Source organism: Balaenoptera ricei, chromosome X, assembly GCF_028023285.1.
Source record: "Balaenoptera ricei isolate mBalRic1 chromosome X, mBalRic1.hap2, whole genome shotgun sequence".
NCBI classification, from domain to species: domain Eukaryota; kingdom Metazoa; phylum Chordata; class Mammalia; order Artiodactyla; family Balaenopteridae; genus Balaenoptera; species Balaenoptera ricei.
Window position 1 is genome coordinate 132,467,055 of NC_082660.1, and position 13,195 is coordinate 132,480,249.

General features: G+C 48.1%; 2 protein-coding genes across 14 annotated transcripts in view; both read left to right on the forward strand.

Annotated features, from left to right (window-relative positions):
* MTM1 (myotubularin 1) overlaps positions 1-3,086 on the forward strand; it is a 96,207-nt gene extending 93,121 nt beyond the window's left edge. For 4 of the 5 annotated variants that reach the window (XM_059910995.1, XM_059910996.1, XM_059910992.1 and 1 more), the window contains one exon: positions 2,022-3,086. In XM_059910995.1, coding sequence (XP_059766978.1) covers positions 2,022-2,189 — 168 coding nt within the window. In that variant the 3' untranslated portion in view covers positions 2,190-3,086. The remainder of the gene's footprint in view (positions 1-2,021) is intronic. The other variant, XM_059910994.1, reaches the window with a different exon arrangement.
* A 5,695-nt stretch (positions 3,087-8,781) lies between these two features.
* MTMR1 (myotubularin related protein 1) overlaps positions 8,782-13,195 on the forward strand; it is a 67,640-nt gene continuing 63,226 nt past the window's right edge. For 6 of the 9 annotated variants that reach the window (XR_009500348.1, XM_059911645.1, XM_059911647.1 and 3 more), the window contains exon 1: positions 9,077-9,234. Coding sequence is in view for 6 of the 9 variants with exons in the window: in XM_059911645.1 (XP_059767628.1) it covers positions 9,077-9,234 (158 nt within the window). In the remaining 3 variants the exon portion in view is untranslated. Of the gene's footprint in view, positions 8,831-8,910; positions 9,235-13,195 lie in introns of those variants that run through there. The other 3 variants (XM_059911652.1, XM_059911651.1, XM_059911653.1) reach the window with 3 other exon arrangements.

The window sequence follows — 13,195 nt, forward strand, 5'->3', positions numbered from 1 at the left end:
TGGCCTCCAAAAGACACATCCACTTGGAACCTGTCAGTGTGACCTTATTTGGAAAAAGGGTCTTTACGGATATAATTAAGTTCAGGATCTCAAAATGAGATCCTCCTGGATTTAGTCAGGCCCTAAATCCAATGATATGTGTCCTCATAAGAGAAGAGAGGAAGATCTGAAAGACAGACAGGATGAGGCCATGTAAAAACAGAGAATGATTGGAGTGATGTGGCCACAAGCCAAGGAAACCTAGAGCTGCCAGAAGCTAGAAGAGGCCAGGAAGGCGCCTCCCCTAGAGCCTGCAAAGGGAGTGTGGCCCTGTTGGGTTCCTGCCCCCTTCTCTGAGATGCAGGTCCTGGAGAGCATCTGCTTCTGATACAGACCATTCTCCTGACCAGTACAAGTCAGATCCAGGGTATAGCCTTCTTCGTCAGCGTAGCGCCTTCGCAGCTTCCTTGTTGGTACTCGCAGCTTCAGCAGATAGCTTAATGCAGTGGAAAGCAGGACAGTTCTAGAAGCCACTAGCCATAAAGGAAGGCACTTCTGTAGACTTTCAGCTTTTTTCTTAATGTCTTCATATATTGCTCAAGCTTTCTAGAAGCTTGCCCTTGATCACTTCAGAACCTTAACATGTTGGCAAGGGAGTCGAGGGTCTGTTCTGTTGTATATTTTGGCCTGGGTGGTGATTACAGTAGTGTATATGTATGCAAAGATTCATTGAGCTGAACATTTTTTAAAGATTTGTGTGCATTACTGTATGTAATTTCTATCTCAGTACAAAAGTTCAAACAATTAACATCCCAGGGATGTTAAATAAAAGTACCACGTATTAAATTGGTAGTTAAATTGGTACCAGGGAGAATCTCATTGTGTTCTGGTGTAACTTCTACCTTTGTACTGCCATCAGTCGCCTATTTATCAATCAAAGACATCAGTGTTGTACCAGAACAGACTGTATTGACTAACTTCAGTCTCACAACAACCCTGTGGTCTGGGCTGGTTTTATTCCCATTTGACAGATAGGGAAATGGAGGCACCCAGAGAGTTGTTACACAGCTGTTAAGAGGCAGGCTGGAGATTCACACTAGGCTGCCCGTCAGAGTCACTGCTTTCAGCCATGCACGTGAAAAGATGTGCTAAGGCAGAGTGATGCAAGCTAAAGCTACCATGAGATACCATGTTATACTCATCAAATTGGCAAAAACTCTTTCTCTTACGTTGCTAAGTTCTAATGAGGATGTAGAGCTACAGGAATCACCAGATGCCACTAGTGGGAGCATAAGGTCATCTCCCCACCTCAGAGGACAATTGGGCAGCATCTAGTAAAGTTGAAAAGACCATACTGTCCTCTCCAGCAATTCCTTCCCCACCCACCAGGAAAATTCCTTCGAGAAACATTCACATACAAGTCTGAGGAGATGTGTCCAAAGATGGCCCAGCGTCGCTTATAATAGTGGGGAATATCCCACTATTGGGAATGGATAGATCAGCTGTGGTTTATTCATTCAACGAATTCAACTGGGATCCCCTTGAGAAAAATACTGTTGGATCACAATGTCGGTTGATAAGTACAGAATACCACCATTGATGTAAATTTTCACCAAATAGAGAAGAATGGTGTATTTTGTTTCTGGATATTCATCGAGAGGAAAAGTGTCACAAGTCTGCTCGGGAAGGAAGGCTGCATGCCAACCTGAGAAGAGTTGTCGCCTCTGGGAGTGAAAGCGGGCAGCAGGGACAGGTGACACAGGAGCCCGGAGCTGTGCCTGGGTTGATGCATTTTAAAAAGATGCTGGCGCATGTGTGTGGATGTGTGTACGTGAGTTATCTCTTGGTGGCAAATAGCTGGGTGTTTTTTTTATTAATCTTTGTGCTTTTCTGTATTTGTAAATGACGCAGTATTGAAGGAAGTGATGTGTGTTAACCCACAACGAGCGGGTTTGTTCAGAAAGCGGCAGCCGCAGCAGATGTGGGGCACAGGCGTGTCGTGGTGGTGGAAAGCGGGAACTCACATCTGTGCTTCTTTCCAGCAGCCCAATCCGGTGGAGCAGCGTTACATGGAGCTCTTGGCCTTGCGCGATGAGTACATAAAGCGACTTGAGGAGCTGCAGCTCGCCAACTCTCCCAAGCTTTCCGATCCCTCGACCTCCCCTTCCAGTCCTTCGCAAATGATGCCCCACGTGCAGACTCACTTCTAATAGAGGAAATAGCTGACTTTCATTCGGGGCCTCTGTACAGAGTAGGTTAAAATATTTGCCTCCATGTAGAACTTGAACTAACATAATCTTAAACTCTTGAACATGTGCCTTCTAGAATACATATTGCAAGAAAACTACAGTGTCTACACGGCAATTGGAAGAAAGGAGCCCAGATGGGGTTTTGGAAAATCCTGATACCTTCCAAAAGCAGTTTTTGAAAGATAATATTTAAATTATATTTACCTCTTCAGAAATGTTATGTGTACAATATGTATTTTGTGGGCCTCATTGGAACAACAACATTTTTAACTAAAGGGGAAAAAATATATGTTTGTGAAATGGATTTACCTCGAACTGCTTATAGTAGTTGCTTAGGGTGATCTAAAAGGAACCCAAATGTGAAAGATGTGTGTTCCTGCCAAAACCAAATTGAGCTCAGCTTCCGAGGCATAATCCACAAGCAAGGTGTTTAAAGAATTGCCAAATTTCATACCATCGTAAGTGTGATGACTTAAGGACAAATAGCTGTGTAGATGAGCTTTCCATTATTTTGAAATTTTGGAATATGAAGTATTTTCCCCAAGAGAAGCATATTTTTATATTTAAAAAAACCTGATAGGGCCCAGTTAAATATGATTTGATGATTTTTAACATTGCCAGTTCTGTTTCCTAAGTTCTTTCATGAGCTTGCCTAGAATTCTGACCTATTTTCAGGTGGTGGAAACCCCTTCTATAGCACTGTTTGAAGATGTCGGATGCATTATGCTGCTTACGTGAATGTTTTCGCAAACGTTGCTCTAGTCAAACTAGCTGATCTGCCAAAGTGTCGGGTTGACCATCTTGGATGTGTGAGCTGTCGCTAGAGCAGCATCCTTTGAAATAAAAGCCGCAGATGTACATTTGTTGAGCGTATTCTTGAAAGTATGGTGTTTATGCATTTCAATTTCAATGGTGTTCGACACCCCTCCCCACCCAGGCGTGCATAAAAACTGGTTCTACAAATTTTTACTTGAAGTACCCAGCGGTTTGCTTTTTCAGGTCTTTTTTTTTTTTTTTTTGTAGTATTAAATGCAATTTCAAATGCAGTTCTATTTGATATCTGAACTAATTCATTTAGTCAGTATATTTGTAAAAGTTAAGGCTACAGTTAAAAAACAATTAATGTGTTCTACAATGATTTGTAAAGGACTATTTATAGCTAATATGGTTTTGTTTTCAGTGAATTAAGAGAGATTAAATATATCTTTGTAAATTATTTTATGTCATAGCTTAATGGTCTACCAAATAAGACATCTCAAATGCAGTAGTATAAATGTATAAATTTTGTATGTATAAGAAATTTTTTAGACAGTCTCTTGCTTTTTGTAAACGCTGTAAATATTTCATAAATTAACAAAGTGTCACTCCATGAAAAGAAAAAAAGCTAATACTAATAGCTGAAAGGATTTTGTGAAATTTCATGACAGATGTTTCATGGCAATAATGACTGAAGACCTGCTGTAATAAATATATTAACTAAACATTGCACTCTATTCCCAGGGCTGTAACTGTGTATGTCTCTTAAATGTGCATGTTGCCCATCTTACTTGCTTTTCCTGGGTCTACTTCACATGCCGTTTATCTTACTAGCAACCTTGTATAGGGCTGTCCCCAAATCCCAACAATATTGGAAATTTAAGTACATTAACAATGCAGATTTTAAGCCACAGCTACCTTTATTTTTTTAAATGTATTTTATTGAAGTATAGTTGATTTACGATGTTGTGTTAATTTCTGCTGTACAGCAAAGTGATTCAGTTATAAATATATATATATATATATTCTTTTTCATATTCTTTTCCATTATGGTTTATCATAGGATATTGAATATAGTTCCCTGTGCTCTACAGTAGGACCTTGTTGTTTATCCATTCTATATGTAATAGTTTGAATCTGCTAATCCCAAACTCCCAATCCATCCCTCCCCCACCCCCTCTCCCCCTTGGCAACCACAGGCCTGTTCTCTATGTCAAGCCACAGCTGTCTTTATTAAAGCAGGGATAGCTTTCACAAAAGCGCTGGGCTGCAGAGACGCAAGACTTTCAGACTCCGGACGGAGAACACAGCAGTTGACATTAAGGGAGATTAAGAGACTGGTTGAAACAAGTCATACTCGATGTCTCTTTAGGTAAGAATTATTAAAATTCTTCAAATGCGGCCAACTGGAAATTATCTACGTGTGTCCTAAGAATGCTAAATAGTTATACTAGTAAACTTACCATTTAAAAAAAATCCAAATAGGACTCTTAAAAGAGTAAGTATCTCTTTTAAAACTATGAGTATTTGAAATGCTCTCCAAGGTTCTTCTTCAGACACGGCTGTGTTTCACCCTCACTGCGCCCTCGTGGCCACGTGGTGTTCTATTATCCCTGTTTTTCAACCGTGGAGAGCATTGTTGCTGCAGGGGTTCATTGACTTGCCCAAAGTCCCGGAGCATTGAAACAAATGTATGCAGGCATCGAACTGAATTCTGCCTCTCTTGCATTCCCACTGAATAGCCTTCGCTTTGCCTTCTGGAATGAAATAGAATAATCTCTTCCTGGGACAGCCCTTCAAGTAAATTGGAATCGTATCTATTTTTGATAATATAACAGGTTTTTCGTAACTATAGTCATAGTACTTTCTGATCTATTTTTGATAATGCAGCAAAGCTCCTCCTCACAGTTTTGGGGAAGGAATCATACTCAAAAGTTTGAAAATCTGTTGGCCAGTATCTCATCACCTGCAGCCCTCTCTACAGAATGCAGCTGTCAGTCATGTGGACAGCTCATGTGGCATTTGGGAGCATTAGGCAAAGGCAGGACTATATAAAGGGAATGCTCTTAAAGTACAGGAATTTATTACAGAGTATATACACCTCTGACTGGAGGACGTAGCCATTGGTGGCCATTAAAGTAAAATCTGGGGACACCCAAAGGAAATAAGTATATGCAGCATGCAACACAAACAAGAACGAGGATTAGCACATCTGCAGGAAAACCTAGTGGTTGAAATAGATTGCAGTCGAATTCTTTTAGGTTCACAGAATCACTAAAGCATGCTGCCGGAATACCAATTTTTGAAATGAGTTTAATACTCTGGCATCTATTATAACTTAGTTAAGGAATTATTAGTAAAGTCTTTTGTATTAAACATATCTGGAAGATGAAAGATCAACAAAACAAAGTATTCTCATTTCCTTATGAGGCTCAGATTCAGATATGGTTTATTCCTTATTTGCAATAATTCGTCATTTAAAAGCAAAGGCGATAATGTATTTAAACCATGTAGGGTAGCTAAATGCTTAGTATTTAAACCATGTAAGGTAGCTAAAATGTTTAGACATGACCATTAAGATTTAGTTTGTTTTTCTAGTAGTTACGGAGAACACGGCTTATTCATTTATAGTGGTTAATACGTATGTGCTTCTGAAATGGACTGTTCCACAGTGCAGTCCACATAAATTACAAAAGAAAGTTGTTCATCTCATTTCGGGAGCTTTATGTCACAAACCTGTATTAGAAAGAACCCTGGTCGGGACGTGTGGGGACCTGGGTTCCCGTCTGGGCTCTGGACCTGCTTCTTGGATGGAAGATGTGAGGTCCTCCCAGCACCCCCTCGGGAGGCCCGGGAGGAGGCCTTAGTGTCCACCTGCTCAGTGAGGGTATGGACTGCACGTTCTCGAAGATTCCTTACAAGTCAAACAGCCCTTGTCAGAAACACATTTTCATCACTTATGCTCATACAATATTTACGGCAGAAGATGGCGTTGGCCCTGTGTATCAGTTTCCTGTTTCTGCTGTAAGAAATCACCACAAACTTAGTGGTGATTTATTATCTTCCCCACACATTTATTCTCTTACAGTCCTGGAGGTCAGAAGTCTGAAATTAGCCTCCCTGGCCTAAAGTCAAGGTGTCAGCAGGGCTGCGTTCCTTCTGGCAGCTCTAGGGGAGAATCCTTTCCTTGCCTTTTCCAGCCTCTAGTGGCCGCCTGCTTTCCCGGAGTCGTGGCCGCTTCCTCTGTGTCTAAAGCCAGCAGCACAGCACCTTCAAATCTCTCAACTCTGACTCTTCCGCCTCCCTTGTTGACATTTAAAGGACCTTAGTGGACTCCCCTGGCGGTCCAGTGGTTACGACTCCGCGCTTCCACTGCAGGGGGCACAGGTTTGATCCCTGGTCGGGGAACTAAGATTCCCCGCGTGGCCGAAAACAGAAAAAGGAAAAAAGGACCTTGGTGATTATATTGGGCCCGTCTGGATAACCTAGGCTGCTCTCCCCACCTCAGAGTCAGAGAATCAGCAACCTTAATGCCCCCTTGCTGTGTAAGGTAACACAGAACAGGTTCCAGGCATTAGGATGTGGACGTCTGGGGAGGCTATGATGTTACCACACGTCAGTCCGTGTTGGCAGATGATGGTGGGCCTGCAAGCTGAGAGGTCAGACACACTCTCCTGTTACCAGCTCTACAGTGACTCACAATTAGGGAAACAACTAGCTCAATTCATTTTGTTACATCTCAGGCGATATTTAGACTTAGAGTTGCCTCTGACTTTATTCCCTGTTTCTATCCTCGCATCTACCTAAAGCCAGACCATGTACTTTCAACCCCCTTGGTCCCTGAATGGAAGAAAGGGAGATATTTATTGGGGGCATATGTGCCAAACTCTGTACTATTTAGCCTCCCCACAACCTTGTAACATTGATAGGCTTGGTTTTTTAGGGTTTTTTTGTTTGTTTTGGTTTTTTTTGGGGGGGGCGTCATTTTATAGATGAGACTAAGAACCAGAAGTGGTTTTTTTTAAGACAATATTTTCGATAGTATTTTTTTAGACAGTATTTATCAACAAATACTGTCTACTATGACCCAGACCTGTGTCAGCTGATCTTTGTTGGGAAACAAAACTGAGTAAAACAGTGGCCTCCTTTGAGTGTCTGGCCTAGTAGGAAGACAGTTCAGTTAACTGGTAATTCCCATGCAGGGTGTACCCTGCTCTAATAGAGGCAGATTGGGGGGCTTTGGGGCCAAGATAGGGGGTCAAGGAGGAACTTCTTGGGAATGCAGTCAGAACTGAGTCTTCTTAGTTAAATAGGAGCTCGGTGATATCTCATCAGGGGAATGTACATTCGAACCACAGTGGGCTACCACCCCACACCCACATATTGGCAAACCTTTTAAAAGTCTGGCAGGGCTTCCCTGGTGGTGCAGTGGTTAAGAATCCGCCTGCCAAGGCAGGGGACACGGGTTCAAGCCCTGGTCCGGGAAGATCCCACCTGCCGCGGAGCAACTAAGCCCGTGCACCACAACTACTGAGCCTGCGCTCTAGAGCCCGTGAGCCACAACTACTGAGCCCGTGTGCCACAACTACTTAAGTCTGCACGCCTAGAGCCTGTGCTCTGCAACAAGAGAAGCCACCGCAATGAAGAGTAGACCTGGCTCGCTGCAACTAGAGAAAGCCCACGTGCAATAATGAAGACCCAACGCAGACCAAAAAAAAAAAAAAAAAAGGCACTATTCCCATCATTTCAGGGCCCTAGCCTTATGACCTTATGACCTAATCACCTCCCAAAGGCCTCATCTCCAAATACCTCAATACCAATTTGAGGTTTAGGGCTTCAGTATAAATGGTGGAGGTGGGGGGAGAGACACAAACATTCAGTCTATAATAGTGGGTTAAACATTTGATTTAGTAATTTTGGAAAACCCGAAGCCTGCAAGAGGTGGGTCTCCAGTGTATCTGGAGATCTTCCCTTCCTTCCTCCCAGCTCTCCGCACCCTGTCACCCTTTCACCCCAGGCTCATCCCCTCGTGGGTGTTAGGATGGCTGCTGGGGTTTCAGGCATCACATGCTCACAGTTCAGTTGGAAGTTATTAAGCTGGGAGGGCAGGATGGGTTTGGGATGGGAACTAGTAACTCCTTGTCTACAGGTCTGCCTTTTTTCAGGATGGGAAGTATTCCCTTTATATTTCACTGGCCAGACTTGGGTCATAGGTCATACCCAGGGCAATCACAGGCAAAGCGGCTTAGCCATGATTCCCATCCCCATCCCCAACTAAATCAGGGGTGGGTTGAGAGGGGATGAGCCCGTTGGATATGCAAACCCTAACAAAATGAGCAGGGAAATAAATATTGAACAGGAATCAAATGTCCTAAATGCCTTTATCATCAGATACTGCCCTGATTTTCACAAGCGGTGATTTAGCTGACAGAAGTTAAATGTTACTGTTAATATAAAGCAAGGGCGGAAGTTCCGAGGGCGGTATCAGAACACTTGGTTGCCCTACAGACGGCTGGGTAAGAACGGAGTGAGGAGGGGTTGCTAAAATGTGTGGGATTGCTCGGGGTTGGAGACGTCAAGACCAGGGAGGCCCAGGGGGCCTGGGCTTCTCCCACCGCCAAACTTTTCTGAGAAGGAATACTGAGGGAAAACAAATCACGCTGAGTAGTTGAATTTCCCTAAACTTTTTTTTTTTTTAACCCTGCATCTCTAATGTCAGTCTGGTAGTTTCCTGAGCAGAGCACGTTCTTTCTGCATAATCCATTGGTGGATTTCGACCCTAAGTGGCTGGGGACGTGCCCGGTCGCCTGGGCCCTACCTCGCCGGCTCGCGGGCCGGGCGCCCAGGTGGGGTTCGGGCGGGGCGGGGGCGGGGGGACCCGGCTCCCGGCCGCGCGCCGCCCTCCCCGCCCCCCACCCCACGCGCGAGGCCTTGTGGGTAACGCGGGGCGCCAGGTGACAGCTAATGGCGGCGGCCGCCTGAGCCGGGCGGGCGGCAGATCGGGGCCGCCAGAGGCGCGCGGCTGGACCTTCCGGGGCGCCGCTCCCCTCCCGACGGCGGCTTCCCTGCGGCGGCGGCGGGCTCGGCGCGCCATGGACAGGCCAGCGGCGGCGGCGGCGGCGGCGGCGGCGGGGGGCGGCGAGGGCGGCGGGGGCCTGGGCCCGGGGCCGGCGGGCGGCAGGAGGCCCCCTCGGGTCGCGGGGGCCCCCGCCGCCGGCTCCCGGCAGCCCAGCGTGGAGACCCTGGACAGGTAAGCGGGGCCCGGCCGCCGCGGCCTCCCGCTCCCCGACTCCCGAGGGCCCCGCGCGAGGCCCGGCTGCCCCTTCCCCGCGCGCCGGGCCGAGGCCGAGCTGGGGCGTCCCCCTCCCGCGTCCCCTCCGGAGCCCCGGGAACCCCCGCCTGGTCCCCGGGGCCCGCACCTGGCTCACTTCCGCCTCGCGCCGGAGCTCCCCGCACCCCGAGGGGCTTCACAGCTGTCAAACCGCGTCCCAGGCCGCTTCCTACTGCACCTTGGAGCCACCTCGGCAGCCCTTGCCCCGGCCACGAATCGTTTGGGAGGAAATTTCGCCCCGGCGCCCCTTTTTTAGCGTGACCTTGCTTCGTGTGATCTGAAGACCCAAATCCCGCCGCCGCTGCTTGGGGTCTTTGATGCTGGGGTTGGTAGGGGGCAGTTGGGGGGCGGAACCCCGTGGGTGTCGGGCTAGCGCAGACAGAGGCAAAGATACCCTCATTTGAAAAGCTGGGATGGAAAACTTCCAAACTGCTCCCGATTCGAGAACACATCATCGTTTACTTTCAGTTGTTCACACTTTGAAGGAACCGGTTCATTGTTTTCACAAACACGTAAGCCTACTGCTTCTTAGGCAGTCCGAGAACTAAGATGAATCAGTTAGAAGCACAAACCGACCAGATCCAACTGGGAGGGCCACCCTGACACTCGGGACAAGGGGTGGGTGATCCCATAGCCTGGAATGTGCAGCTTTTCCACATCTTGGCCATTTCGCTGACGCTAAACTGCAATTAGGCGAGACATAGTGTTGTAACACCACTGGGTCAGTTTCAGATGCTGGTTCCTGCCTGTCTCAGTCACACCCCTGAGCTGAACTTTTGGGAGTTTCCAAAGGCAGAGGAACAAGAAACATTCCCTTTGTTTCTACCTCAGTGTAATTACAATGTATTTTAATAAAATAATTACCTAAGTGGTCAGCTTCACTGAAAACTAATCACAGCCAAGACAGTACGTGGAATGGTCAGGGATTCACTCACCTGCAGATACTCTGCAATGTATGAGGGCTTGGAGAGTCAGAGAATAACGCCCGACGGCTTTCGCTCTCTGGCTTACCATCTAGTGGAGAATACAAACAAACCAGCCATTGAAATCAAGTGTGATAAGTGCCAGGGTGGAGGTACGCTTGGAAGTGCTCTGGATGTGGTGTGCGTGGGAATCATCTGAGAAGCTTTTTAAGAACACCAGGCGGCCAGAGACCCCAGTCCTGAGGCTTCTGATTTAGGAGGTTTGGGTGAGGCCCAGGAGTTAGAATTTTTCAAAAAGGCTCCACAGCCTCAGCTGTGGTCCACTGCACTGCGGTACACGGAGGTGGGATATTCGCTTTAGTTTTTAGTGGCGGGACGGGGGCAGGGGATGCTTTTTGGCCACAGGAGTGGAACGTGCAGCCACGTGGGCTGGATGCTGGATGTGGGGAACTGGTGATAGAGAAGACTTGCGGGAAGGCAGGAGTTACATCCTGAAGGGGCCTGTGTGCCTTCCAAGGAACTGTGCCTTTGTCTTCTGGGCCGATGCGTCTCTGCTCAGTTCTGTATAACCTGAGTCAGGATCACCTCCAGTGCTTGATTCAAATGCAGACTCTTGGATCCCACCCTAAATCTAATCCACCATTTCCTGGGTAGAGCCTGAAATTCTGCATTTTTAATAACCACCTTAGCTACAAGTAGGGTGGGCTTTGTGGTCTCTTTGGCCCCAGATGGTACAGGGTACTGGTTGAGCCAGTGTAATTATCAGTAGCATCCTTCTGCAACTCACAATAGTGTCTTGGTTTGGATGAGAAATTATATGGTCACCCTAGTTATGGGGGGCACAAAAGGATTTCCATCAGGGGAGCTACAGGATGGGGTAGGCATTTGAGAACAATTGCTGTGCAGTAGTGTTGTGAATGGACTGCAGGTGGGCCGTCTCACTGAGTTGGGTTAAGTTGGTTCTGGAAACGCTAATCTCTCAGTCATTTATTCTGCGAATATGAGTGCCTGCTCTGTGTCCGGCACTGTGTTAGCCCTGAGGATACGGCAGGGAACACACACACACAAATCCCTGCCCTCGTGGAGCATCTTTGTAGTGCGAGAGAGAGAGAGAGAGAGAGAGACAGACAGAGAGACAGAGACAAAAGAACACGTCACATGTGTTCTGTGTTAGGTGCTGGGGAAGAAAAGTCAGCTGGGAGGGGGTAGGAAGTGGTGGGGCTGTGCGTTCTGGGGAGTGGTTGGAATTTGGTGCAGCGTGGTCAGGGAGAGCCTAGCTGAGAAAGGTGGCCTTTGAGTAGCACCCCAGAAGAGGTGAGGGGCCTAGTCATGCACATATCCAGGCGGCAGCACAGGCCTGTGCTCCCTGACGCGGGAGGGTGAGCCAAGGGTTCAGGGCTCAGCCAGCAGACCAGTGTCACCAGCAGGGAGGGAGCTAGGGAGACAGCAGTAGAGGACAAGCTCAGAGAGGTCACAGGGGCAGATGGTGGACAGTCATGGGAGCAGAGGAGGGACAAAACCTGGTGTGGATTGCAGGACGCTCTCCACGGCTGCTGTGTGGACAACGCACCGGAAGGGGAAGGAGTAGAATCAGAGTCTAGCAGGTGGGAGGCTGTCACAGTTATCAAGGCGAGAGAGGATGGTGGCTGCGACCGGAGCCGTGGGCTGGAGGAAGGGAGAAGTGATCCGATTCAAGATATCATTTGAAGAAAATCTGCAGGGTAGAGCCAGTAGGGTTTGGGAAGATTGGTTGTCGGGTAGGAGAGAAGAAGAATCAAGGACAATCCCAATGTCTCTGGCTTGCGGAAAACGATGTTGCTGAGATGGAGAAACCTCTACGTGGAGTGGGGTTAGGAAGTTAGCAGGCTCTCAGCCCTGGATATAACAGTAATGAGATACCAGTTGGATTTCCCAGGGCAGATGTCAAAGAGGCAGTTGGTTTATTTAAGCCTGGAGTTCAGGGGTGGTGTCTGGGCTGGAGACCAAAATTTGGGAGTCACCAGCATAGAGGTGGGGCTTAAAGTCACAAGGTGGGAGAACACGGACAAAGGATGGGCGTCTGGAAAAGGTAATTGGAATAGGGATGGGCAAGGTGCGTTCTTATGATACTTAGCAGATAAGAGTGACGAGACTCGGTGAGCATTCAGATGTGAGAGCGAAGTGGGGCGTGGGCTCCAAGGTAAACCCCAGCTTTGGGGCCTGGGGCCCCTGGGTGAGGCTGTGCCTTTCCCTGACTTAGGAAACGTGAGGCCTGGAGGGGCAGGTTGCAGGCTGGGCGGCTGATGCTGGTCTGGACACGTGGAGCCGGCAGGGTCTCTGGGACCGACCAGTGGAGCTGTCTCATGGGATCCTCGGTGTCCAGATCGGGGGAGTCCAGGCTGGAGAAACAAAGCTGGGAGCCCCCAGACTGCAAGTGATTGTTGCCACCAGGAGTGTGGAGGGAGACTGCACTGGCTAAAGAGCAGAGGGGGGAGGAGACGTGGCCTTCCTCCTCAGTCCCGTCGTTGTCACCGGCTCTGGTTCACGTTCTTCTTTTAAGAGACCCCCAGAGTAGACCCTGGCTCTGCAGCTGTAGCTCAGCCGTGGACCGTGGGCCCTCCCCTCTCTTCTGAATACCGTACTTCTCTTAATGCTGACGGAGCTGTGGGCCTGCGAGAGGATGTGGCTCACTCGAGGTCACGGAGCTGGCTGGTGACAGAAGCAGGACCCGGAGCCAGGCCTCCTGTCTACCAGCCCACCATGCCACCCTGTTTATAACTCTGTTGACCAGGATGCTTCTGGTTGCAGGTACCAAAAACACAGATCATTCTAGCTCCAGCCATCACTGCTGCAGCCAGGGCGAAAGATGGCCGCAGGCACATTCAGAGCCAGAGTTGCAGACAGTGTGGATGAGGCTTCTCATCTCTGTTTTCTTCATGTCTTACTCTCTGCCTCTGTGGGTTCCTCGAGGTGGTGGA